The following is a 25,408-nucleotide window of genomic DNA, read 5'->3' as shown; positions in this document are numbered from 1 at the left end:
TTTTGGATGAAAGAAATAATCTTTTTTTCCTTCTAGTTTATTATTTGCATGCAAAAATGCCATGAATTTTTGTCCATTCATTTTTAATTTGCTACTTTACTATATTTAATTATTTCTAAGAATCTTTTAAGAATTGGAATTTTGGGTCTGGAGAGATAGCCAGCGGCGTTTGCCTTGCAAGCAGCTGATCCAGGACCAAAGGTGGTTGGTTCGAATCCTGGTGTCCCATATGGTCCCCCGTGCCTGCCAGGAGCTATTTCTGAGCAGACAGCCAGGAGTAACCCCTCAGCATCGCTGGGTGTGGCCCAAAAACAAAAACAAAACAAAACAAAACAAAACAAAACAAAAAAAAAGAACTGGAATTTTATGGTGTTCATTATCATCTACAAGTAGTAAGAGTTTGACTTCATTTCCAATTTGGATTCCTTTGCTATCATTTTCTTGTCTGACTGTTATGGCAAGGGCTTTCAGAACTATGTTCAACTAAAAAGAAAACTATGTTGAATAAGAGTAGTCACAGTGGAAACCGTGCCTTCTGCTGATCTCAGAGCAAAAGCCTTTAGATTTTTATACATGAGTATGATACTGACTATGGGGTTACTGTAGATGACTATTACTATTCTGAGGCATGTTCCTTTTATTCCTGTTTTTTGGGAGGTGTTTTTGTTTTTGTTTTTGTTTGGTTTTTGGACCACACTTAATGGCGCTCGGGGTTCTAGTTCTGTGCTCAGAAATTACTCCTGGCAGGCTCAGGAGACCATATGAAATGCTGAAAATTGGACCCAGGTTGGCTATGTGAAAGAAAAATGCCCTACCTGCTGTGCTATCTCACTCTGGCTCCTAGAGATTTATTTATTTATTTATTTATTTATTTATTTATTTATTTATTTATTTATTTATTTATTTATTTATTTATTTTGGTTTTTGGGCCATGCCCAGTGGCGCTCAGGGGCTCAGGGGTTACTCCTGATGATCTGCTCAGAAATAACTCCTGGCAGGCACAGGGGACCATATGGGATGCCGGGATTCAAACCAACCACCTTAGGACCTGGGTTGGCTGCTTGCAAGGCAAACACCACTGTGCTATCTCTCTGGCCCCTCCTAGAGATTTTTTTTTTCAATCATGAATGGATGTCCAATTTTGTGAAAAAGCTTTCCCAGTGTAACTGATATGACCGTATGATTTCATCTTTCTTTTTATTGACATGGTGCATTACATTAATTGATTTACATATAGTGAAGCATCATTACATGGCGAAAGAAACTCATGCTATAATAATAAAACCCTACTGAATGGGAGAAAATTTTCTCATGTATCAGATAAAGGGCTATAATATCCAACATCTACAATGCACTCATAAAACCCAACAACAAAAATCCAAAATCTCATCCAAAAAATGGGAAGATGAAATGAGCAAGTGGGAAAGGGATGGACATAGAATAATCTCACTCATTTGTGAGATATAAGAAAACAAAAGATAATATGGTAATAATATCCAGAGATAATATATAAGGGCCAGGAGGTCCATCACAGGGTAGAATGCTTGCCACAAAGAGCAGTGAGTGCAATTTGAGTAGAGAAGAGTCTACAAGGACAATGATAGTTGGAACTGATCACTTTGAACAAGAACTCAGCATTGAAAAGGGAGAAAGTGACATGCAAGCATCCCTACATCAACAATAGTGTAAACCACAGTGTCAAAAAGAAGAGATTGAGGGGAGAGAGAGAGAGAGAGAGAGAGAGAGAGAGAGAGAGAGAGAGAGAGAGAGAGAGAGAGAGAGAGAGAGAGAAGCAAATTGCCTACCCTAGAGACAGGCGAGGGACAGGGGTGTGGATGGGTGGGAAATGGGAAATATCAGTGGCAGGAAGGGTGCACTCTATATGACACAATAATAAATAATTTTGTAACTGTGGTGCTTAAATAAAGCAATTAAATGAACAAAAGGGGGCTGGAGCGATAGCACAGCGGTAGAGCTTTTGCCAACTCTGGATGGACCCGGTTCTATTCCCGGCATCCCATATGGTCCCCAAGCCTGCCAGGAGTTATTTCTGAGTGCAGAGCCAGGAGTAACCCCTGAATACCTCCAGTTATGAGCCAAAAAACAAACAACAACAAGAACAAAACAACCCCCCCAAAAAACAACAAAAATAAATATAATCACTTAAAATTGAATAAAAATATGGAAAGATGAAATGAAGACACTTCCACAAGGAAGACCTACAGATAGCTAAGGGATATATAAAACTTCTCCTTGTCACTCATGATTAGGGAATGCAAATCAAAAACATGACTGGGCCTGGAAAGATAGCACAGCGGCGTTTGCCTTGCAAGCAGCCGATCCAGGACCAAAGGTGGTTGGTTCGAATCCCAGTGTCCCATATGGTCCCCTGTGCCTGCCAGGAGCTATTTCTGAGCAGACAGCCAGGAGTAATCCCTGAGCACCACCGGGTGTGGCCCCCCCCCCCAAAAAAAACATGACTAACATGTATCATGTCAGTAAGAACAGCATTTATAGACACAGCTAGTGTTTGTGGGAAAATAATGAGAAAGAAATTCTCATCCACTGTTGGTGGGAATGTCATTTGGTTCAACCTTGACCCAGCAATACTATTGTGTAGCACTACCTACTAAACATGAACCATTAATTTAAAATCATATGTACACACCTATATTCATTACAGCTGTACAACAGCTCATATATGGAAACAACTCATTACCCACCCAAGTATAGATGAATGGGCAAAAAGGGCAAAAGGTATATTTATTTACTGATATATATATACATATATACATAATGGAATACTAAACAGCTATAAGGACAAAATTATTCAATTCACCACAATATGGATGAACTACAGTATATAATGTTGAGCATAGTGAGTCAGAAGGGATAGAAATAGAATAATCTCTCTAATATAGGAACTAAAGATACACAAGATATCAAAGAATCAAAGGCAACACAAGAGGATACTTGGCTCACAAAACCAAGTTTGTGGGCAGTAAGCTTGCTGAAAGGGAATGGCCTTGGACACCTTTAAGGAACAAGGTGGGAAATAGGTGATAGATATGGTATTAGAATTATGTACATGTGAAGCTGGAGTGATAACACAGTGAGTAGGGTATTTGCCTTGCATGCAGCTGACCCAGGTTTGATCACTGGCATCTCATAGAGTCCTCTGAGCCTGCCAGGAGTAAACCCTGAGTGCAGCTGGGTATAGCCCAAAAAACAAATAAAAAAGAATTATGTACATATGTAATATGAATGATGTGGTACGTGTACAACCATTTGTTTCTGTGTACTGAAATCACAGTACCTCAAGCAATAAAAATAAAATCATATTGAGTTTTTTTTTTTGAGCCTCACCCAACTGTGCTTGGAACTTATGGTCATGGCTATGCACTCAGTAATTTTTCCTGGCAAGTTGGGGGACCATAAGGGGTGGTGAGGCTAGAACCTACCTGCATGTGGCCACTATACTATCCCTCTGGCTATAACCATTGTACCCACAGTTATACTATCTCTCCAGTTTACTCATTATCCTACCTCTCTCAACCCCTAATTTCTTTAAAGACAATGAAAAAAATTAGAAAATATTTCATTATATTGCACTTTGACCAACAAAAGCTGAGACTCCGTACTTTGTCTTATTTCATCCCTTTCCAATCTGTACTTTAACATTACATTTCTAAAAATATACATAAGTTCAGACTTATTACAACCCTTTCAAAGTCTTTGAATGTCAAGCCCTAAATTGCATCCAAGCATAAAAATCTCCTATCTCCTGCCCCTATTTGGAAGATTTTTATTCATGTTCCATGATAAATGTCACTTTGTAATAGCTTCCTGTTAACATCTCCAAGATGTTAACTTATTCTTTTATGATTAATTCACTCTTTTATGACTCACTAGTATCAGAGCTAAATACTATCAAGCCAATTAGAATTTTGGATTTAGCATACAGTAAACATGCAAAATAAAGCTGCTTCTATGAAAATCACAATAATGTAGTAATAGAAAATGATCATACAGATTAAGATGTCAATATTTAAATGCATACTCTCATAGCAAGAATTTTGACAACTATTAATACTCAAAGAACCACTATAGTCAGATGTAAAGAATTAATTTTAATGAATGAAGAATAAATGCAGATTATTTATAGCTACAGTAACATAATTCATACAAATACTGACTTTAGTATATGCATTTTTTTCACTACAAGCTTACTATTTCAACCATACTTTATCTAAGCTAATATAAAAAATGAACCTGGCATCACTTCCCAGCCTTTTGGGTAAGATCAAATGTAGTGAAATGAGCTTGAGACAGAGCAATTATAGTTCAGCAAGTAGGGCACTTGCCTAGCATGTGGCTGTCCTGGGTTTGATCCCCCAGCATCGCATATGGTCCCCTGAGCACTGCCAGTTGTTACCTTATGAATATGTGTGTATATAAATTTGGTATTATTTAGGTACATTTTTAGTTTTGCCATGTAAAAAATATTCTGAAGTCTAATGGCAGCAATATTTGCACAACGATGTAAATGTAAATGTAACTGAAATACATACAAATATTATCTACAATATACCTTATCACAATTGAAAATGAATTAAAGAAACAACAAATGAATTTCTGGTATGTTAGAAGAGTCAAATGTTAAGTGTTCATTTTAGATTAAAATTATACTATTATCATTAAAAAAAAAACCCAGTGATAGGCATTGGATATATGTCATCTCAGGTAAAAGATCTGGAGCAGACATTTAATAGTGCCATGAAAAGAGGAGAAAGGCTGATGAGACAACATCAATAAAATATGTGTAATTAAAGAGTCTTAAGGGAAGACAATCTAAAAATTTTAAAACTGGAATTGAATTAATGGTGTATAACCTGTTTACAGAGGTTTGTTATTAACTCAATAACCTTTACTACCTGCTATTTTTGTACTACTCTAAGTACCAAAGATAAATCACTAAGCAAAAGAGAAACAATTTCCGCATCATGAAGATTATTACATTCCGTTGAGATGGCCAATAAGGGTATCACATTGTGACTTTTTTTTTTTATAATTTTTATTGTGACATTGTGACATTTTTATTGGAAGCAGGGAAGCAGATGTTAGAGAGCAACTTTCTGGCCATGAGAACTATTCCACAGAGGATGTCATGCATCCCCTAAACTGCACAAGCAGAAAGACTGAATGATCCTTGTCACCAAAAAAAAGTTAAACTTCTTTAAGTTGAGAAGGAACTCATGACTAGAGTTTTAATTATAAAAAAAAAGTCTATTACCCTTTCAAATCTTGGAATTACACTTCATTAAAGACTGTGGGCTGAGATAGTAACAGCATATCTTTGAGCATGTGCATATGCTGTCCATTAACTATCAATATGAAGTCTACTGATGTACATCTCTTATCTGTACCTCATGTCTATTAATGGGATGAGTGAAATGCAATGTTAAAGCTCAAAGAGCAGAGGATTAAATCCTATTATGTCATTTTCAATTTGACAATTTGGGTAATTTAGAAATCATCTTCAAAATAACTCTCTAAAATGTTTGCCATTTCCAGATTGAATTTATATTCATTCACTCATTTAAAAAAATCATAGACTATATATAGGTTCAGTCTTGTGCTGGGGAAAGGAATATAAAGATAAGATAATCTCTCTTTTAAATTTTAAAACAATGGGACCAGAGAGATAGCATAGATGTAGGACATTTGCCTTGCATGCAGAAGAACGGTGGTTTGAATCCTGGCATCCCATATGGTCCCCTGAGCCTGCCAGGAGTGATTTCTGAGCGCAGAGCCAGGAGTAACCCCTGAGCACTGCCGGATGTGACCCAAACCCCCCCCAAATTTTTAAATAATGAGAGCTATATAATTGTGATAAAGTATTATAGGTATTGAAATAAAATATCTTTGGGGATAAGAAATAAGGGAAGAATCCCATTCCAACTGGGGAGAGGCTATAAATAAAAAAAAAAACAGGGTCTGGAGAGATAGCACAGCGGCGTTTGCCTTGCAAGCAGCTGATCCAGGACCAAAGGTGGTTGGTTCGAATCCCGGTGTCCCATATGGTCCCCCGTGCCTGCCAGGAGCTATTTCTGAGCAGACAGCCAGGAGTAACCCCTGAGCACCGCCGGGTGTGGCCCAAAAACCAAAAAAAAAAAATTTTTATTTAAAAGATACAATCTTGGCAAGAACACAGCACTGAGATTTCTCAAAATGGTAATACAAAAATCTCATACAACCCAGTGAATCTTATTCTTGGAATAGAATCCCACCCCAAATGTAAAACTTTAAATAAAGTTTTATTATTTAAAGAAATATATATCTAGGGGCCAGAGAATAGCATAGAGGTAGGGCATTTGCCCTGCATGCAGAAGGATAGTGGTTCGAATCCCAGCATCCCCTATGGTCCCCTGAGCTTGCCAGGAGTGATTTCTGAGTGTAGAGCCAGGAGTAACCCCTGAGCGCTGCCGGGTTTGACCCCCCCCCCAAAAAAGAAATATATATAAAGAAATAAACATATAAAGAAATAAGATGTATGTACACCTTTGTTTACTACAGCACTCAGTATAATATTCAGAATATTAAAACAATTCAAAGTCCAACAACAGGTGAAAAAGAAAATAAAAGTTAGGAGATACACACACACACACACACACAATGGAATACTATGCATCTATACAAAAAGAAAAATTTATGTGATTTAGTGCAATGTGATAGACCTGGAGGGTATTATGTTAAATGAAATAAATCAGAGAAGAAAAAACATACTGATTATCTTACTCATCTGTAGAAAACAGAAAAAAATAAAAGACAATATTGAACAATGACAAACCCTTGGCCTTGAATGACAAAACTTATTTCCAAATAGTGGAAAGACTGAAAATTGACCTAGGGACAGTGGTTGGAGAGTCATGGGTACTATGGTGTTGCTGGTGTGCAAGTGACCTTATCACTAATATAAACACTATTGTAACCATATTATATAAACTACCATTTTAAAGGTTTTTTTTTGTTTGTTTGTTTGTTTGGTTTTTGTTTTTTTGGGTCACACCTGGTGGCGCTCAGGAGTTATCCTGGCTTAGAGCTCAGAATTCGCTCCTGGCAGGCTGGGGGGACCATATGGGATGTCAGATGTCGGGATTAGAACCACTGTCCGTCCTGGATTGGCTGCATGCAAGGCAAACATCTTACCACTGTGCAATCGCTCCAGTCCTAAAGGTTTTTTTTTTTTTTAAACAAAATAAGGAGCACACAAATAAATAAATAAAGTCTTGAGACTGGGTAGTATATCAGGAAGAGGAAATAAAAAAGAAATTTTTCTTGTTACATTCAGGCTTCACAGCCACCAGCTAAATATAGCTACAGTGAACCTGAAATGTGGCTAATGTGAATAAGGAAGTATGCAACTGCTTTAATTTTACTAATTTAAAATTTAAAACTGACCTTCAGGGTAGTCAGAAAAAAATTTCAGTGTGTTTGTAACAAAACATATTATTGGGGTGAGGCAGAGTTCAGTGGAAAAGATGCGTCCTTGCATACAGCATATCCAGATTCAATTTCCAGGACTGCGTATGGTACCACAAAACCCACTGAGAGTGATCCCTGAGCACAGAGCCAGGAGTAAACAATGAGCATAGCCAGGTATGGTGTGTGTGTGCGTGTACAAACACAAACACACACACACATTATTTTTCAAATGTGAAATTTCAAAAAAATCTCTATGTACGATAAAAGTATGACAAAACTTCATGCATGAATTAAGAGGTGCTAGAAACAGTAAAATATATAATAATTCTAGGGGTCAGGGAACAGCACAGTGTGCCAGACCCAGTCCTATACCCAATACTGCACAGTCTCCACAAACTGAAATAGCTCCATAGAGTACCAAGCACTGGAGGGGAAGACCCTGATGGTCCCTGGCAGTGGAGGATCTGAGCAGCACTTAATCCCCAGAATCAGTGATGGTATCACTGGGAGTAATCCCTGGGCCCTCTTGGAAGGCCAAAAGAAGGGATGGGGAGAAAGGAACACAAGAATAGTGTTAGTGGCCGTATCTTTTACAATAATGGAGAATGCATAGCTACAACAACCTATAAGCACAGAAGATAGAAGGAAAAAAATAATGAAGAATCCTATTTTGTTCTAGAAGTCCATTTATACCATTGCTTGGTTGCATGGCTTGCTTGTTCAAACTTCCTAATCGTTGAACGGATTTTGACTGTTTCTTTTTTCCTGCCCGCCCCCGATTTTGACCGTTTTAAGTGTAGAAGTAGGACATAAAACTTCAGAGAAAACAATGATTTTAATGCGATAGTAGAGAAGTTAGTCTTAATCTCAGACAATTCATGCCACCTCAGCCATTTCCAAGCAAGAAAAAAGAAAATGGGTAAGCCGTAATAAAACAAGAAAACTGTAATTAAAAGTTTTTATCTGGGACCGGAGAGATAGCATGGAGGTAAGGCATTTGCCTTTCATGCAGGAGGTCATCGGTTCGAATTCCGGCGCCCCATATGGTCCCCCGTGCCTGCCAGGAGCAATTTCTGAGCTGAAGCCAGGAATAACCCCTGAGCACTGCTGGGTGTGACCCAAAAACCACACACACAAAAAAAGTTTTTATCTTTAGAGATTTGTGATAAAGTTCTTGCTTTCTATGAAACTAAACTTTTATTCAGAATCTAGACACTCTCCTACCTCCTCTCTCTCTCTGTCTCTCTGTCTGTCTCTGTGTCTCTCTGTCTCTCTGTCTCTCTGTCTCTGTCTCTGTCTCTGTCTCTCTCTCTCTCTCTCTCTCTCTCTCTCTCTCTCTCTCTCTCTCTCTCTCTCTCTCTCTCTCTCTCTCGTTTTTTGGGCCACACCCAGTGACACTCAGGGGTTAACTCTGAACTCTGAACTCAGAAACTACTCCTGGCAGGGCCATAAGGGAAACTGAATTCTGAATTCAGTCCTGTGTAAGGCAAATGCTCTATCTACTGCGCTACTGCTCTGGCCGCAATACTCTTCCATTTAATTAAAAAAAAAACAAACTATTAGATTGCCAATAAAATTGGCTGTACCGTATTTATTCGAGTATAACGCACAAAATTCTACAAAAAAAGAAAATCAAACTTTGGGTGTGCGTTATAAACGAGGGCTGGGGTGGGGTGGCAGTGGCAGCTAGTCCAATGAAGGCGCAGGAGAATTGTGAGTTCGCACTGAGCCTTTTCTGGGCTGCAGCCACACACTATAAGCAAGGGCAAAGAAAAAAAAAAAAAGCCCTCAAGAAACCTGGCCTATCTCTCGTGACATCCTGGGTTAAAACATCATGGGAAGGCATACCAAAAGAAATGATCAAGAGATTTTTGAAGAAGGCAACAGCAATAAAATGGACTGCACAGAAGACGACCTGCTGTGGAATTCAGACTCAGAAGAGAGTGAAGAAACTGGAGAAACAGATGTTCCTGCCAACTGGGACACTGATGAAAAAATTGACTCGAGAAGAATGGGAACAACTCTTGAATGTATCTGATGATGAATCTGACTTGGAAGCATTTTAAATATTGTTATCGGTAATTTTATTTGGTATTGAGTTTATACGTTTACGTTGTCAATAAATGGTTTTTATCATGGCCGCACGTGTTCAACAATGTTTTTTTTTTGTCAATTACAATGCTTGGTGTGAAACAAAATTTTATACCGATTTTTAATCAAAAATGAGGGGTGTGCGTTATATATGGGTGTGCGTTATACTCGAATAAATACGGTAGGTTTATAAGCCACAACTGCTACAAAACTGCTCTTCTGGGTTGGGGGTGAGGGGCTTGATGCTCAGGAATTACTGCTGCTGGGATGCCAGGGATCTAACCTGGGTCAACCCTGTGCAAGGCAAAAGCACTATACTACCCAGATTGCTATTGTTGATTTCAGGGTCTGGTGACATTTGATACAAATTATTTAACATGGTTCCTAACAAAAAAATCATGAAATAATGGGTTTTTAGTTATTACTTCTTTTTTAATAATTTTCTTAACAACTTAATGTAATTGAACAGTTAGATATATTTATGTGTTTTAATAGTACAACTTCCAGGGCTGGAGCAGTGGTGTAAGTGGTAAGGTGTCTGCCTTGCCCACACTAGCCTAGGACAGAACAAGGCTTGATCCCCAGGTGTTCCATATGGTACCCCAAGCCAGGAGCGATTTGTGAGCGTATAGCCAGGAATAACCCTTTAGGGTCACCAGGTATGGCCCAAACATAAAAACAAAACAAAACAAAACAAACAAACAAAAAAAATACAACTTCTAACTTCATCTAAAGACGTTGGAAATGTATATCTTAGCTACAGGATAATGCCTTCCTCAATTTAGTTTTTGCTACATTTTTTTTTTTTTTGGTTTTTGGGGCCACACCTGGTGGTGCTCAAGGGTTACTCCTGGCTGTCTGCTCAGAAATAGCTCCTGGCAGGCACGGGGGACCATATGGGGCGCCGGGATTCGAACCAATCACCTTAGATCCTGGATTGGCTGCTTGCAAGGTAAACACCGCTGTGCCATCTCATCGGCCCTTTGCTACATATCTTAATCCTTCTTACCTCGAGGACTGGGTAAAAAGATACTTACCACTAGGCTGCATAGTCAATGTACTAAAATCTGGCCACAGAGTTAAGAATTTTGGAATTTATCCTTGGGTCCACCAGTCCCTTGTTCTGAACTCTGACAAGTCAGTTTCTGGGCTTATTAAATTCTCCATCTGTAAATGGGAGTGGGAAGGAAGGGAAAACACTTATTACACTATATAGTTTGGGACTTAACAAACTAGGCTAAGGCATTAAGGAAAGTAGAATATTTAGAATTTGGTTTGATCTTGTAAGAATATCTCTTAGGCAGTATCTCTAGTAAATATTCTTGATTTACTTGATATAAAATATATTTATAGGTATAAAAAACTTAGGTATTCACTAAATTTGGGATTTAAATTTGGTCACATGCAGAGACAAGGCTTCCAATTAACTCATGAAACCAGAAAATAAGAATATTCTAAAAACAATGGAAAGTCCATTATCATCATCAAGTTATACCCTTTTGTCCCCTCATTTTTTCTGATGCTCTGACTTGAGAGAATGGAAGAAAAAACAGAAGGGAAAAAATAGCTATGAAACATCTTATCAAAATATGACAAATTTGTCACCACAGACAATTCTTTGAAACAAAAATAGTACAGTGATGAGATATTAAGATGTCTGATACATCCCGATGATACATTAAGATAAAATTTAGATTTAAATAATCATTTGTTTTCTCAATTGTAAAATAATTATTAACATTATAGATATTTTAAATTTGTGTTTATTTTTTGTTTTGGGGTCACAGCCAGCATGTTTGGGGGATACTTCTGGCTCTGTGCTCAAGGGTCACTTTCAAGTGGTTCTGATAGGGCCATGCAGTGCTGGAGAATTGAACCTAGTCCATGTCAAAGATCTTTGCTAAGTATTTCAGCGACACCAATGGAAGTGGAGAGGGTTGGGGCCACAGTTGGGTGCGTAAGAGTTTGCTCTTGGCTCTGTGCACAAGGATCATTCCCACTCATTTCTGGGGATATTACAGAGCCAGGGTTCTAAACCAAGTCAACCACCTAAAAGGCAAGTTCCTAAATCACTGCAGTATTTATTTCTTTATCGAAGCAGCACCATCTTGTTGAGTCATCAGTATAATACCTTTTAGTGTGGATGAATACTCCTTTTTGCTAGTCGGGAAAATGACACCCAGAGTTTGACTAACTGTTGGAAGAGGTTGGTCAATAGAAAACCAAAAGCTATGAACCAAAGCCATGATCTTAACTACATTGCTACAATGCACATCTTTTAAAAAAAGGAAACAAAGGAAAACCAAAATGAACAAAAAAACCCTTAGTTAATGCCTCTCATGTAAAAAGGACCTGCTTCAGGAAGAACTACAATCAGGTATGAATGAAGATCTTTATTTTTACTACAGTAAAAACTAAAACACGATGCTTAGTAGTTTAATCTGTGCATTGACTAGGCATAATCTGGGATTTAATGAAGAAAACTCAGTTAAATGGAAAATATTCCAAGGTACAGGCTTTAAATATGCACAGAACTTAAAAAACATAAAAGCAGCTAATGCAGGCTTATAAGGAAAGAGAAAGAAGCATGGAGGAAGGAAAGAAGAAAAAAAAAAACAAGGAAGAAGAGTTTGTTTCCTTCCAGAAATGAAAGAGAGAGAAGCATCAATGGGAGGGAGGGAGAAAGAAAGGGAGAGAAGGGGAGAGAGAGAGAGAGAGAGAGAGAGAGAGAGAGAGAGAGAGACATTGAATGTATTCCTGAGAGAGAGAGAGAGAGAGAGAGAGAGAGAGAGAGAGAAAGAGAGAGAGAGAAGCATTGAATGTATTCCTGAACATAAGGTGATAAACCATATCCTATGCTGAACCGTAAGATCAGATGGAAAAATGGGAGTTGAATATTGTGCTACTGTGGTCATGGAGCACAAGTGATAGGGGAGGGAGGAGACACAGGACTATCCAGGAATGTACCACTGATAAAGCCCTCATTTTTATTAGTAAGTATTCCTAGTGCCTTTCAGCTCCCCTTCATTGGGAAATAACTGTGATGATAAGATAATATTCCTCTGGGATGATCCACCAAGAGTGGGGGAAGGGAAGAAAGCTGGCAATCCCTTTTCAAAGAGAGCGATAAATCCTGCCTGTACTTGCAGCAGATGGAAACAAAGAAGATGGAGCACATTTTGCCTTGGTGATTATCTCCCCCCCACCCCACAGCCCTTTGCCCCCTCTGTAGCAATTACCATCTCGGTGAATGCACACAGAGAATCCCAGAGAAGGTCGATATTTTCTTTAACAAGCAAAACAGTAGCGATAATGGTTAATAAAAATGCAGGGAGCGGTAACTACCTTTGTCTTAAATGCAGCCTCAGTAGGCCGCACACGCACACGCGCGCGCACGCACACACACACACACACACACACACACACACACACACACACACACACACGTTATTGTTGCAATGTCCAGGGGTTGAACATATTTGCTTATGGTGCTTATTGGGAGTCTGCCGCTCATCTGACTGCAATGCTCGCACTAGGTTGCAGTTCTTTTTAGGGGACTGGTAGTTGCAGTGCACACACATGTGCTCACCAGTGGACACACTCCTGGTTAAGGTGTGTTGACCATCTTGTGTTGAAGCTACACGGGTCCCAAACTGTAGAAACAACAGAGCTGCGCTTGATGCAAGAAAGCAGCACCAGAGATCAACTTGTGGCCTGGAGCTTGGAAAGCAAATGCTTTCTGCCACTAAGCTACCCCGATGTCCCTGAACAATATTTTTTTCTTTTTGGTTTTGGTTTTGGTTTTTGGGCCACACCCGGCGTTGCTCAGGGGTTACTCCTGGCTGGCTGCTCAGAAATAGCTCCTGGCAGGCACGGGGGACCATAAGGGACACTGGGATTTGAACCAACCACCTTTGGTCCTGGATCGGCTGCTTGCAAGGCAAACGCCGCTGTGCTATCTCTCCGGGCCCCCTGAACAATATTTTTTAAAATAATGAACAAGAGTTGTTGACTTTATTTCACCCAGTCCTAGTCGTGGCAAGTTAGTGTAAATGGTGTGTTGAACACAAAAAGAAGCGTATCTTATTCATACCATGATGATTAGTTAGAAGTGTTTACACAAAGAAGTTCAATGTTTGTGGCAAAGTAATTTGTCTTATAATTTTACATTTATGCTAGCTTACTGAGCCATATCCAGCTGTACTAAAGGCATAGTCCTGGCTTTGTGCTCAGAGATCACTCCAAGTATGTTCTTGAGGACTACAGGTGATGTTGAGGACAGCACACGGGTCAGCTGTGCAAGGCACATAAATGACTTACACTGCCTATTCCTTTATTTCTTTATAACCTACATATCATTATTTATCCTTCACCCTCTGACTTCTTTGGCATAATACCCTCTGATTCTATCCAAATTGTAGCAAAATGCAATATTTCACCTTTTATTTTGCAGTGCCAGGTATTTTTTTTTAAAAAACACACATGCCAGGCAAGGAATCTACCACTAAGCCACATCCAGGGTCCTCAATCACTTCTTTTTCCTTTTTTTGATAGGAGTGCCAGGGAGTGCTCAGGAGACCATGGGAATCCATCAATAGTTCCTGATCATGTGGACTATAAGTGAAAAGAAAGGGCCCGATTGATGTAATGCTACCCAGGCCTTGTTGTGCCAGTAGTTATCTGGGCTACTCAGTTTTACAATGTTATTTTAAATAATAGTTTGAGAATAGACACCCTGGCCATGTGGCTGATCTTAGAGAAAGACTCCATTTTTCATCAATGGATATGTTTGCTATGGGTTTGTTGTACATGGCATTTACTATAGTTCCTTCTAATCCTATTTTGCTTTTAATTATAGATGGGTCTTGCATCTTATTGAAAGCTCTCTCTGTAATCACTAATCTGATCATGATTTTTATCTTTCATTTTGATTATATGGCCTATCACATTAATTGGTTTGCATATACTTAACCATGATTGCATCCCTGAAATGAATCCCAGTTGATTGTAATGTATTGTTGAATAGATGATGTATTACTGAATTTGATTTTGCTAACTAAGATTTTGATGATCTTTGCATCTATGTTCAACAGGGATACTGATTTGTAATATTTTTTTAGTAATATCTGCTGCTTCTGGCAGGGTTTTTTTTCTCCCAGTACCAAAGAGATAGCTCAAGGTCTCACACAGGCAAGGCAAATAAGTGCTTAGTTATATCACTGGCTCCTCTGTCTGCTTTTGATATGGGGGTAATGCTGGTCTCATAAAAACTATGAGGAAGATGGGGCCAGAGAGATAGCATGGAGTTAGGCTGTTTGCCTTGCATGCAGAAGGATGGTGGTTCGGGGCAGGCGAGGTGGCGCTAGAGGTAAGGTATCTGCCTTGCAAGCGCTAGCCAAGGAAAGATCGCGACTGCGGTTCGATCCCCCGGTGTCCCAAATGGCCCCCCCAAGCCAGGGGCAATTTCTGAGCGCTTAGCCAGGAGTAATCCCTGAGCATCAAACGGGTGTGGCCCGAAAAACCAAAAAAAAAAAAAAAAGAAGGATGGTGGAGCGATTTCTGAGCATAGAACCAGGAGTAACCCCTGAGTGCTGCCGGGTGTGACCTAAAACAAACAAACAAACAAACAAAACTATGAGGAAGAATTTCTAGTGGACAAGCCTGGACCTAAATTTTTGTTTTTGAGGATACTTTTCACTATTGTTTCTTTCTTTCCTTTTTTTTTTTTTTGGTTTTTGGTTTTTGGGCCACACCCGGCAGTGCTCAGGGGTTACTCCTGGTTGTCTGCTCAGAAATAGCTCCTGGCAGGCACAGGGGACCATATGGGACACCAGGATTCGAACCAACCTTAGGTCCTGGATCGGCTGCTTGCAAGGCAAACGCTGCTGTGCTATCTCTCCAGGCACCATTTTTTTTTTGTTGTTTGTTTTGTTTTTGTTTCAATACCCAAACTCATAACTGGATTATTCGAAATTATTTATTTCCTCCTGATTCAGTCTTGGAAGGTTGTTTAATTCTAAACATTTATCCAGTTCTTCCAGATTCTCCAATTTAGCACAACCAAACATCATCATCATCATTATTATTATTATTATTATTATTATTATTATTATTATTATTATTATTTGGTTTTTGGGTCACACCCAACTGTGCTCAGAGGCTACTCCTGGCTTCAGAAATCGCTCCTAGCAGTCTCAGGGGACCATATGGGATGCCGGGATTTGAACCACCATCCTTCTGCATGCAAGGCAAATGCCTTACCTCCATGCTATCTCTTGGCCCCACAACCAAACTTTAATTTTTTTTACTTTTTTAAAACTTTATTTATATATATATTTTATTTAAACACCTTGATTACATACATGATTGTGTTTGGGTTTCAGTCATGTAAAGAACACCACCCATCACCAGTGCAACATTCCCATCACCCATGTCCCAAATCTCCCTCCACCCCACCCGACCCCCGCCTGTACTCTAGACAGGCTTTCCATTTCCCTCATATATTCTCATTATTAGGACAGTTCAAAATGTAGTTATTTCTCTAACTAAACTCATCACTCTTTGTGGTGAGCTTCCTGAGGTGAGCTGTAACTTCCAGCCCATCTCTCTTTTGTGTCTGAAAATTACTATTGCAAGAATGTTTTTCATTTTTCTTAAAACCCATAGATGAGTGAGACCATTCTGCATTTTTCTCTCTCTCTGACTTATTTCACTCAGCATAATAGATTCCATGTACATCCATGTATAGGAAAATTTCATGACTTCATTTCTCCTGACAGCTGTGTAATATTCCATTGTGTATATGTACCACAGTTTCTTTAGCCATTCGTCTGTTGAAGGGTATCTTGGTTGTTTCCAGAGTCTTGCTATGGTAAATAGTGCTGCAATGAATATAGGTGTAAGGAAGGGGTTTTTGTATTGTATTTTTGTGTTCCTAGGGTATATTCCTAGGAGTGGTATAGCTAGATCATATGGGAGCTCAATTTCCAGTTTTTGGAGGTATCTCCATATCGCTTTACATAAAGATTGAACTAGATGGCATTCCCACCAGCAATGGATAAGAGTTCCTTTCTCTCCACATCCCCGCCAGCACTGTTTATTCTCATTCTTTGTGATGTATGCCATTCTCTTTTAATTTTTGTAATTTAGTTATTTTTAGATGACTTGTTTTAATAATGATAATGTTATGGGAATTTTTTTGTCTTGCTTTGGGGTATATCCAGTGGTGCTCAGGGTTTACTCCTGGTTCTGTGCTCAGGGATCAGTCCTGGTAGTACCAAGGACTAAACCAGGGTTGATCAGATGTAAAGTAGACACCTTAACTCCTGTTTCTCTTGCCCTTCCTTTCACTTTTTACTCTATATGCCACAGATAAATGAGATCTGGTGACAACTGTCCTTTACCACTGATTTATTTCATGTTACAATAACTTCTAGTTCCCTTTAAGGTGCAGCAAACTATTAGAGTTCTTTTCTTACAGTTATATAGTATTCTATTGGGTATAAATACAACTTATTTTTATCCATTCATCTGTTGTTGGACACTTGCAACCAAATTTTTAATAGAAACTATATTAAAGGCCAAGAGAGTGACCAGAGAAAAAGTTCTCTTTTTATGTCCTGTTTGCAAGTTTCACAGAACTTCAAGAATTTCTTTATATACATTTTCAGTGGGGTAAATATGTATGACAACAGTGATAGAATATTAGGTAAGAACAATTGCTCCTATTGGACAAAAGAGTATGAAGAGGAATGGTGTGCTAAGATTTGATGCCTCCCTGATGGTAACATGCTGGGGAGATGAGATAATAAATATACTCTCCTTCCTTAAAAATTATGGCTGCTATCTAGCTCAACTGTGTGTAACAGTTCTTCAAGCATTATATGGCAGCTTTCATATGTGTAAGGTAAGTTAAAGGCTTCCTAGTAAAACCAAGGTTAAACTCAATGTCTAAATAATAGATTTCATAGTGTTATATATCTGACTTCTGGCTAAATGATAGCACAGTAGGTAGGGCATTTGCCTTGCATGCAGCCAACCTGGGTTTGATCCCCAGCATCCCATATGGTACCCGAGCTTGCCAGAGTAATTTCTGAATGCAAAGCCAGGAGTAGTCCCTGAGCACCGCTGGGTGTGGCTCAAAAAAACAAAACAAAAAAACCCCCAAACAAACAAACAAAAAAAAAGATCTGCTTCTTTTTCTCTCCCATTCTGCTCAATTCACAATATAATCTAATTGGACACTCATCTTCCAGCATCTGTATTCTGTGGTCTTCTTTTTAATTATCGCTTAAAAGATACAAATTATTCAAACTGCCTTATTAAAAGTTTATGGATATTTTTAGAAAATCTTTGGATTTTCTTCTTTTATAATAAAGGTACTCTAGCCAGTTCAAATTTGATTCTACATAGTTGTATATATTCTATCACTTAATAGTGACATAAGCTTGGTCAAAGCATTTAATCCCTAATGCCTCTGTTTCTCTATCTGAAAAATAAAGACAATAGTAAAACTCATCTCTTATATGAGCTAGGAAAATTAAGAGATGTATATGTAAACACACCTATATTAATATATTTATATTATATAATATATAAAACATAATGTATTGTATATTATGATATATTATATATTACTGTTATAAAACATCTACAATAGCAGACCCAGAATATATAGCATCTAGAACAATACCAGACTCATAGTAGACAATGTTAAATACATACTGCTCCTTCCTTCCCCTCATTATCATCATTATGCCCTTATACTAATTAGCAAATTATCTAAAAATTTTTTACTGACAAGCTAAAGCTACAGTACAGTGGTAGGAACTTGATTTGCACACGACTAAACTGAGCTCAATCCCTAGCACCTCATAAGGCCTCCAACCCCTGCTAGGAGTTAACCCTGAGCACAGAGCCTGAAGTAAGTCATCAATACCAGCAGGTGAGGCCCAAAAACTAGCAAAAATATGTTTATTGGCAAATTCTTTCCATTACATTTCTATGTCTCTTCTCAACCCAAAGCATTTTTGACATTTCATCTCTTCATCACTCTACCTCATAAGCTACATTAGAGTGGAACTTTCTTGTTTATCCAACTTTCTCATAAGCTCTATTTTCACTGTACTGTGATATATACTTATATTTCACTAATTAATATTCTCCTCTTTTCAGAACTCTATTCAAAGTCTATATCCTAAAACAAAGATTGGAACATTTTTTTTATAAAGCACTAGATATTGTTATCTTCAAGATATATGAAATTTTTGTTTTACTTATTCAACTCTACCTCTGAGTCATAAAAGCAGAGAAAATGTAGTACCAAGTAAACACAGTTATATCTCAATACATTTTTGTTTACATTTTTAAATTAGCAAACAGAATTTGGCCTATATATCACATATATTTAGAAATTTACAAAGCTTAAAAATATTTATATGGTTAATTTGCCACCTATGGTACATATCCTTTAGACAAAATCTAAACCTATTGATAACATGCCCTATTCCATTTCAGTAAAAAAATAAAATGGTGATTGAAGAAATATATCTCAGCACAATAAAGACCACAAAATATTAAAAAAAGACCATGAAATATAACCCACAGCTAATATTGTATTTAATGCTGAAATTCTGAAAGGAAATTGTTTATTTAAAACAAGAAACAAGGGGCCAGAGTGATAGCACAGTGGCAGGGCCTTTTTCTTACACAAAGACGACCTGGGACGGATCCTGGTTCATCTTTGTCCCTTACAACCTTCCTGAGTATAAAGTTTGCATTATCTGATATTAGTATGGCCACTCCAGCTTTTTTATGGGTGTTGTTTGCTTGGATAATTTTTCTCCAGCCTTTTATTTTGAGTCTATGTTTGTTCTGACTATTCAGGTGCGTTTCTTGTAGGCAGCAGAAGGTTGGATTGAGTTTTTTGATCCATTTAGCCACTCTGTGTCTCTTGACTGGTGCATTTAGTCCATTGACGTTGAGAGAAAGAATTGTCCTGGGATTTAATACCATCTTTATATCGAAATTTGGTGTGTCTTTTGGTTAGTCTTGTCTTAAATTAGGCCTTTCAGTTTTTCTCTTAAGACTGGTTTTGAGTCTGTAAAGTTTCTGAGCTGCTTTTTGTCTGTGAAACCATGTATTCTTCCGTCAAATCGGAAAGTGAGTTTTGCTGGGTATAGTATTCTGGGTGAAGCATTCATTTCATTCAGTCTTGTCACAATATCCCACCACTGCTTTCTGGCATTGAGTGTTTCTGGTGACAGGTCTGCTGTAAATCTCAAGGATGCTTGCTTGAACGTAATTTCCCCTTTTGATCTTGCTGTTTTCAGAATTCTGTCTCTATCTGTGGACGGATCCTGGTTCAATCCCTGGCATCTCATATGGTCTCCAGAGCCCGCCAGGAGCAATATTTTTTTGTTTTGGGTTTTTGTTATTGTTGTTGTTGTTTTTTGGTTTTGGGGCCACACCTCAGACACACTCAGGGGTTACTCCTAGATATGCGCTCAGAAATCACTCCTAGCTCGGGGACCATATGGGACACAGGGATCAAACCCAGGTCCATCCTGGGCAGCTGCATACCAGGCAAACACGCTACCTGTCCAGAACTGCCAGAAGCTATTTTTGAGCACAGAGCCAGGAGTAAACTCCTGAGCATCACTGAGTGTGGCTCCAAAACCAAATTAAAAAAATATTAATATTTTGGAGATTAGCCCCTTATCTGATGGGTATTGGGTGAATAGTTTCTCCCACTCAGTGGGTGGCTTTGTATCCTGGGCACTATTTTCTTTGAGGAGCAGAAGCTTCTCAGCTTAATATATTCCCATCTGTTAATCTCTGCTTTCACTTGCTTGGAGAGTGCAGTTTCCTCCTTGAAGATGCCTGTAGTCTCAATGTCATGGAGTGTTTTGATTACGTTTTGTTCTATATATCTAAATATCTTATAGTTTCAGATCTGATATCGAGGTCTTTAATCCATTTAGATTTTACCTTTGTATATGAAGTTAACTGGGGATCTAAGTTCAATTTTTTGCAAGTGGCTAGCCAGTTCTGCCAACACTACTTGTTGAAGAGGCTTTCTTTGCTCCATTTAGGATTTCTTGCTCCTTTATCAAAAATTAGGTGATTGTATGTCTGTGGAACATTCTCAGAGTATTCAAGCCTATTCTACTGATCTGAAGGCCTGTCTTTATTCCAATACCATGCTGTTTTGATAACTATCGCTTTGTAGTAAAGTTTAAAGTTGGGAAAAGTAATTCCTCCCATATTCTTTTCCCCAATGATTGCTTTAGCTATTCTAGGGTGTTTATTGTTCCAAATGAATTTCAAAAGTGCTTGGTCCACTTCTTTGAAGAATGTCATGGGTATCTTTAGAGGGATCACATAAAATCTGTACAAGGCTTTGGGGAGTATTACCATTTTAATGATGTTAATCCTGCCAATCCATGAGCAGGGTATGTGTTTCCATTTCCACATGTCCTCTCTTATTTCTTGGAGCAGAGTTTTATACTTTTCTTTGTATAGGTCCTTCACATTTTTGTCAAGTTGATTCCAAGATATTTGAGTTTGTGTGGCACTATTGTGAATGAGGTTGTTTTCTTAATGTCCATTTCTTCCTTATTACTATTGGTGTATAGGAAGGCCATTGATTTTCACCCAATACCCATCAGATAAGGGGCTAATCTCCAAAATATACAAGGCACTGACAGAAATTTACAAGAAAAAAACATCTAATCTCATCAAAAAATGGGGAGAAGAAATGGACAGACACTTTGACAAAGAAGAAATACAAATGGCCAAGAGGCACATGAAAAAATGCTCCACATCACTAATCATCAGGGAGATGAAAATCAAAACAACTGAGGTACCACCTCACACCACAGAGATTGGCACACATCACAAAGAATGAGAACAAGCAGTGTTGGCGGGGATGTGGAGAAAAAGGAACCCTTATCCACTGCTCGTGGGAATGCCGTCTAGTTCAACCTTTATGGAAAGCAATATGGAGATTCCTCCAAAAACTGGAAATCGAGCTCCCATACGATCCAGCTATACCACTCCTAGGAATATACCCTAAGAACACAAAAATACAATACAAAAATCCCTTCCTTACACCTATATTCATTGCAGCACTATTTACCATAGCAAGACTCTGGAAACAAACAAGATACTCTGTTGTCTTACAACAAACAAATGTCTAAAGAAACTGTGGTACATATACACAATGGAATATCAATGTGACTAGACTTCAAAAGCCTCTGGAAATCTTTAAATAGCAAAATAATAAAACATAAAAGCAAGAGTAATTAATTTGTATGACAATGGCATAAAAATAGATACATAAATCAGTGGACCAATGCGAAAAGTTTAGAAATTAACCCACACATTTAACATATTTAATTTATGGCAAAATATATAGGATCATACAATGGTGAAAGTAGAGTCACTTCAACAAAAAAGCAGTGTTGAGTGGAAAAACTGAATAAAAAAGAATAAAACTAGACTATTCTAATAACATATACAAAAGTTCAAATTGAAATACAGATCTCAATATAAAATCTGAGACCATAAAGTATTTAATGGATAACAAATAGGGAACATGTTAAATGACATTAGACTTAGAGATGTTTTGGAACTTAACACCCAACAGGTAGGGAAATAAAAATGAAGATAAACCATTAGGAGTAATAAGGAACATTGGAGACATGGGGAGAGGAAGGTAGGCACAGTGGTGATAAGTATAGCATTTTAATTAAGTATGTGGGGGAAACATCAATACAGTATTGTAAATCCTGGTACCTCAGATTTTTTAAGTTAAAATTAAAAACCTATGTGATACAAGCTATTTAAATCAAGTAAACTTAAAAAAAAAAACAAGTGTAGTAGGGAATGTTAAGAACACAAAAGACTTCTAAAACAAAAAACAAAACAAAGAACACAAAGACTATTAACTCTCAGCCTATGCTCACAAAGAACTCAGAGACTGGTGAGGCAGATAGCAATGTAAACACCCTCTCATATGAGCTTAATTTTTGCCATAATAAAAATCTATTTTACAAATTATTTTGGTATAATAGGTAGTTGTTTTCTGAGAAAACAGAAAAAATGTCTTTGTTTAGAGTACTGAGAAAAGCTATACAAGAAGATAAAACTGAGCTAGAATTGTCAGAAGAAAAAGTGAACTTTTTTTGTTTGTTTGTTTTTGTTTTTGTTGCCACACCCGGCGGTGCTCAGGGGTTACTCCTGGCTGTCTGCTCAGAAATAGCTCCTGGTAGGCACGGGGGACCATATGGGACACTGGGATTCGAACCCACCACCTTTGGTCCTGGATCGGCTGCTTGCAAGGCAAACGCTGCTGTGCTATCTCTCCGGGCCCAAAAGTGAACGTTTTTTTCTTGGTTTTAGGCTACGCCCAACGGCACTTAGGGGTTTTACTCCTGGCAGGCTTAGGGGAAATTTATGGGATGCTAGGGATCAAAGCTGGGTTGGCCAGTTTTGCTCCAGCCTCCCAAAACGATTATTTTTAAGCACAGTGAATAACGGACAAAGGCACCAAGGCATGGGCATGGACAGCACTTTTGGCAACAGTTACCATCCATCATGGATGGATATAGGAAACACTGGCTATCAAAATGAATGACAGGACTGAGATTAAATCTTTAAAAAATGTTAGCAGGTTGGGGAAAAAAAGGAAAAGACGTCATCTTGAACTTGTGAAGTCCATATTTTCATACTTAGATAATATAATAGAGGAATGTTAATATAATATTGAAGCATATGGTTTTTGTTCAAGGATTATATGCTAATTCATTCAACATCAAATCTTATTTATTAATAGGTTTCCATTCATAAAAGTTTTAACTTTCTTCATGTATCTTTATCTATAATATATCTCATGTTTATATAGCCTCCATACCTAAAAGTCCATCAAATTCTGATACTAAATATGAACTTGTGATGGAATGGGAAAAGAAATATTTAGAAGTAAAAGATCTAAGATTAAATCTTGTAGTTCATAATAATAATATTTTTTAATAAACATCTACCTCTCTACTATTTCAGTAAAAATAGTTCTTACTTTGTTAGAGTATAGTAAAGACTATACAAGAATATTATGTGAAGAGCAATTTGCAAACTATTAAGAACTGTGTTAAGTTACATTTAGGATTTTTTTTTTTTTTTGTGGTTTTTGGGTCACACCCGGCAGTGCTCAGGGATTACTCCTGGCTCCATGCTCAGAAATTGCTCCTGGCAGGCACGGGGGACCATATGGGATGCCGGGATTCGAACCGATGACCTTCTGCATGAAAGGCAAACGCCTTACCTCCATGCTATCTCTCCGGCCCCACATTTAGGATTTTTTAAAAATTACATGTAAGTTTAAAAGAAAGGGTGATTTTTTAAATTCATTTACATTGCTTTCTGTGACATACACATTCATACATGTCTTAACAGAAGATAATCCTCAGTCCTATTATGTATAAATTTAGATTCTGACCTTTTCGTGGGTCTGATTTTTGCATGGTACCATCAGCTATACCAAGTGGGGAATCGCTCCTCCTTAGCAAAATGGAAAAATCTGAAAGCAAAAAAGAAATAAAAATTTGAGCTACTAAAGATCAAAAGAAGACATGTGTGGTGTACCCCAAGACCCACCCATATCTGGGAGGAGTTTTGGGAACCGGATAATAGGTGTAACTACCTGCAAGACCTCCCATTTCTGGGAGGGGTCTGGAAAAGGATAGATAAACCTCTGAGCCAGGGGATTGGCCCTTTTGCCGTTTCTCTTTTGGCCCGGCTTGGCTTCCTGGCTTTTGGATCTTTGGGCCGCATGGAGCCCAAAGGGAAGATGGCTAACAGGAGATAAGATGCAGGGCTAGCAAAATATAGCTGTGCTTGAAAGGTTGACATAGGCCACACACCTGTGGTGGCAAGGGCATGAATAAAGATGATTCTTCCTGATGGCTGCGTGTGAGTGAGTAATTTCACCTGGGCCTGGAACTCGCCGGCTGCATGGAGGTTGCAGAGCCATGTGGGCTGGATGGCATCCTCCACCATCCAGCCCCATCCTTAATTATTTGATGCAACAGACATGTAATAAAATCTTTATTTATTTATTTATTTTTGGTTTTGGGGTCACACCCAACAGCACTCAGGGGTTACTCCTGGCTCAGAAATTGCCCCTGACAGACTCGGGGGACCATATGGGATGCTGGGATTTGAACCATCGTCCTTTTGCATGCAAGGTAAATGCCTTACCTCCATGCTATCCCTCCGGCCCTATGAAATCATTTTTTATCAGAGGAAAACACAGAGTAGATACCCTCACACTGTTTCCTAAGTGAAGCAACTTGATTGGGTTTCTAAGTTTTGTGGGTTCAGAATCTTGCTTTTCTTAAAAATAAAACAAATTTTAAGCAGAAATCTGTTTTAGAAATAACCCCACACATTTAGCAATATTTATGACAAAATAGATAGTATCATACAGTGGAGAAATTAGTGTTAATTTCCTGATTTAATCTAAGAGCAATACATTCTACATGAACTAAAATTATAAGACCTTGCTGGAATAAATAAAAGAAGACCTAAATAAATACATAAATCTCCTGTGCTCATGAGCTGGAAGACAACTTTTCTAATGACAACCCTCCTTTAAGTGGTCTGCAGATACAATGCAATCCTAATGACTCTTCCTGCAGAAATAGAAAGAAGACATTCCACCCCAGTGATAGAGCAGTCTCAGAATGGTCTCAACTGAACTTTTAAGATTAGTAAAAGACTGGTTAATAGTAACAATACCTAATACAACCTTTAGAGAGAAAGGAAAATGTTT

The 25,408-nt window shown here is 38.2% G+C and overlaps 2 protein-coding genes across 6 annotated transcripts in view; one reads left to right on the top strand and one right to left on the bottom strand.

The window, feature by feature from the left end:
* Positions 1–25,408, top strand: part of CTPS1 (CTP synthase 1) — a 1,052,426-nt gene that overhangs the window by 177,415 nt on the left and 849,603 nt on the right. The window lies entirely within an intron of this gene.
* SCMH1 (Scm polycomb group protein homolog 1) overlaps positions 1–25,408 on the bottom strand; it is a 207,877-nt gene that overhangs the window by 136,637 nt on the left and 45,832 nt on the right. For 3 of the 5 annotated variants that reach the window (XM_049774735.1, XM_049774739.1, XM_049774737.1), the window contains exon 2: positions 24,074–24,154. In XM_049774735.1, the coding sequence (XP_049630692.1) occupies positions 24,074–24,098 (25 nt within the window). In that variant the 5' untranslated portion in view covers positions 24,099–24,154. Of the gene's footprint in view, positions 1–10,613; positions 10,744–24,073; positions 24,155–25,408 lie in introns of those variants that run through there. The other 2 variants (XM_049774736.1, XM_049774738.1) reach the window with 1 other exon arrangement.

Source organism: Suncus etruscus, chromosome 6 (genome assembly GCF_024139225.1).
Source record: "Suncus etruscus isolate mSunEtr1 chromosome 6, mSunEtr1.pri.cur, whole genome shotgun sequence".
In the NCBI taxonomy this organism is placed as follows: Eukaryota; Metazoa; Chordata; class Mammalia; order Eulipotyphla; family Soricidae; genus Suncus; species Suncus etruscus.
This window is presented reverse-complemented; position numbering and strand designations above follow the sequence as displayed.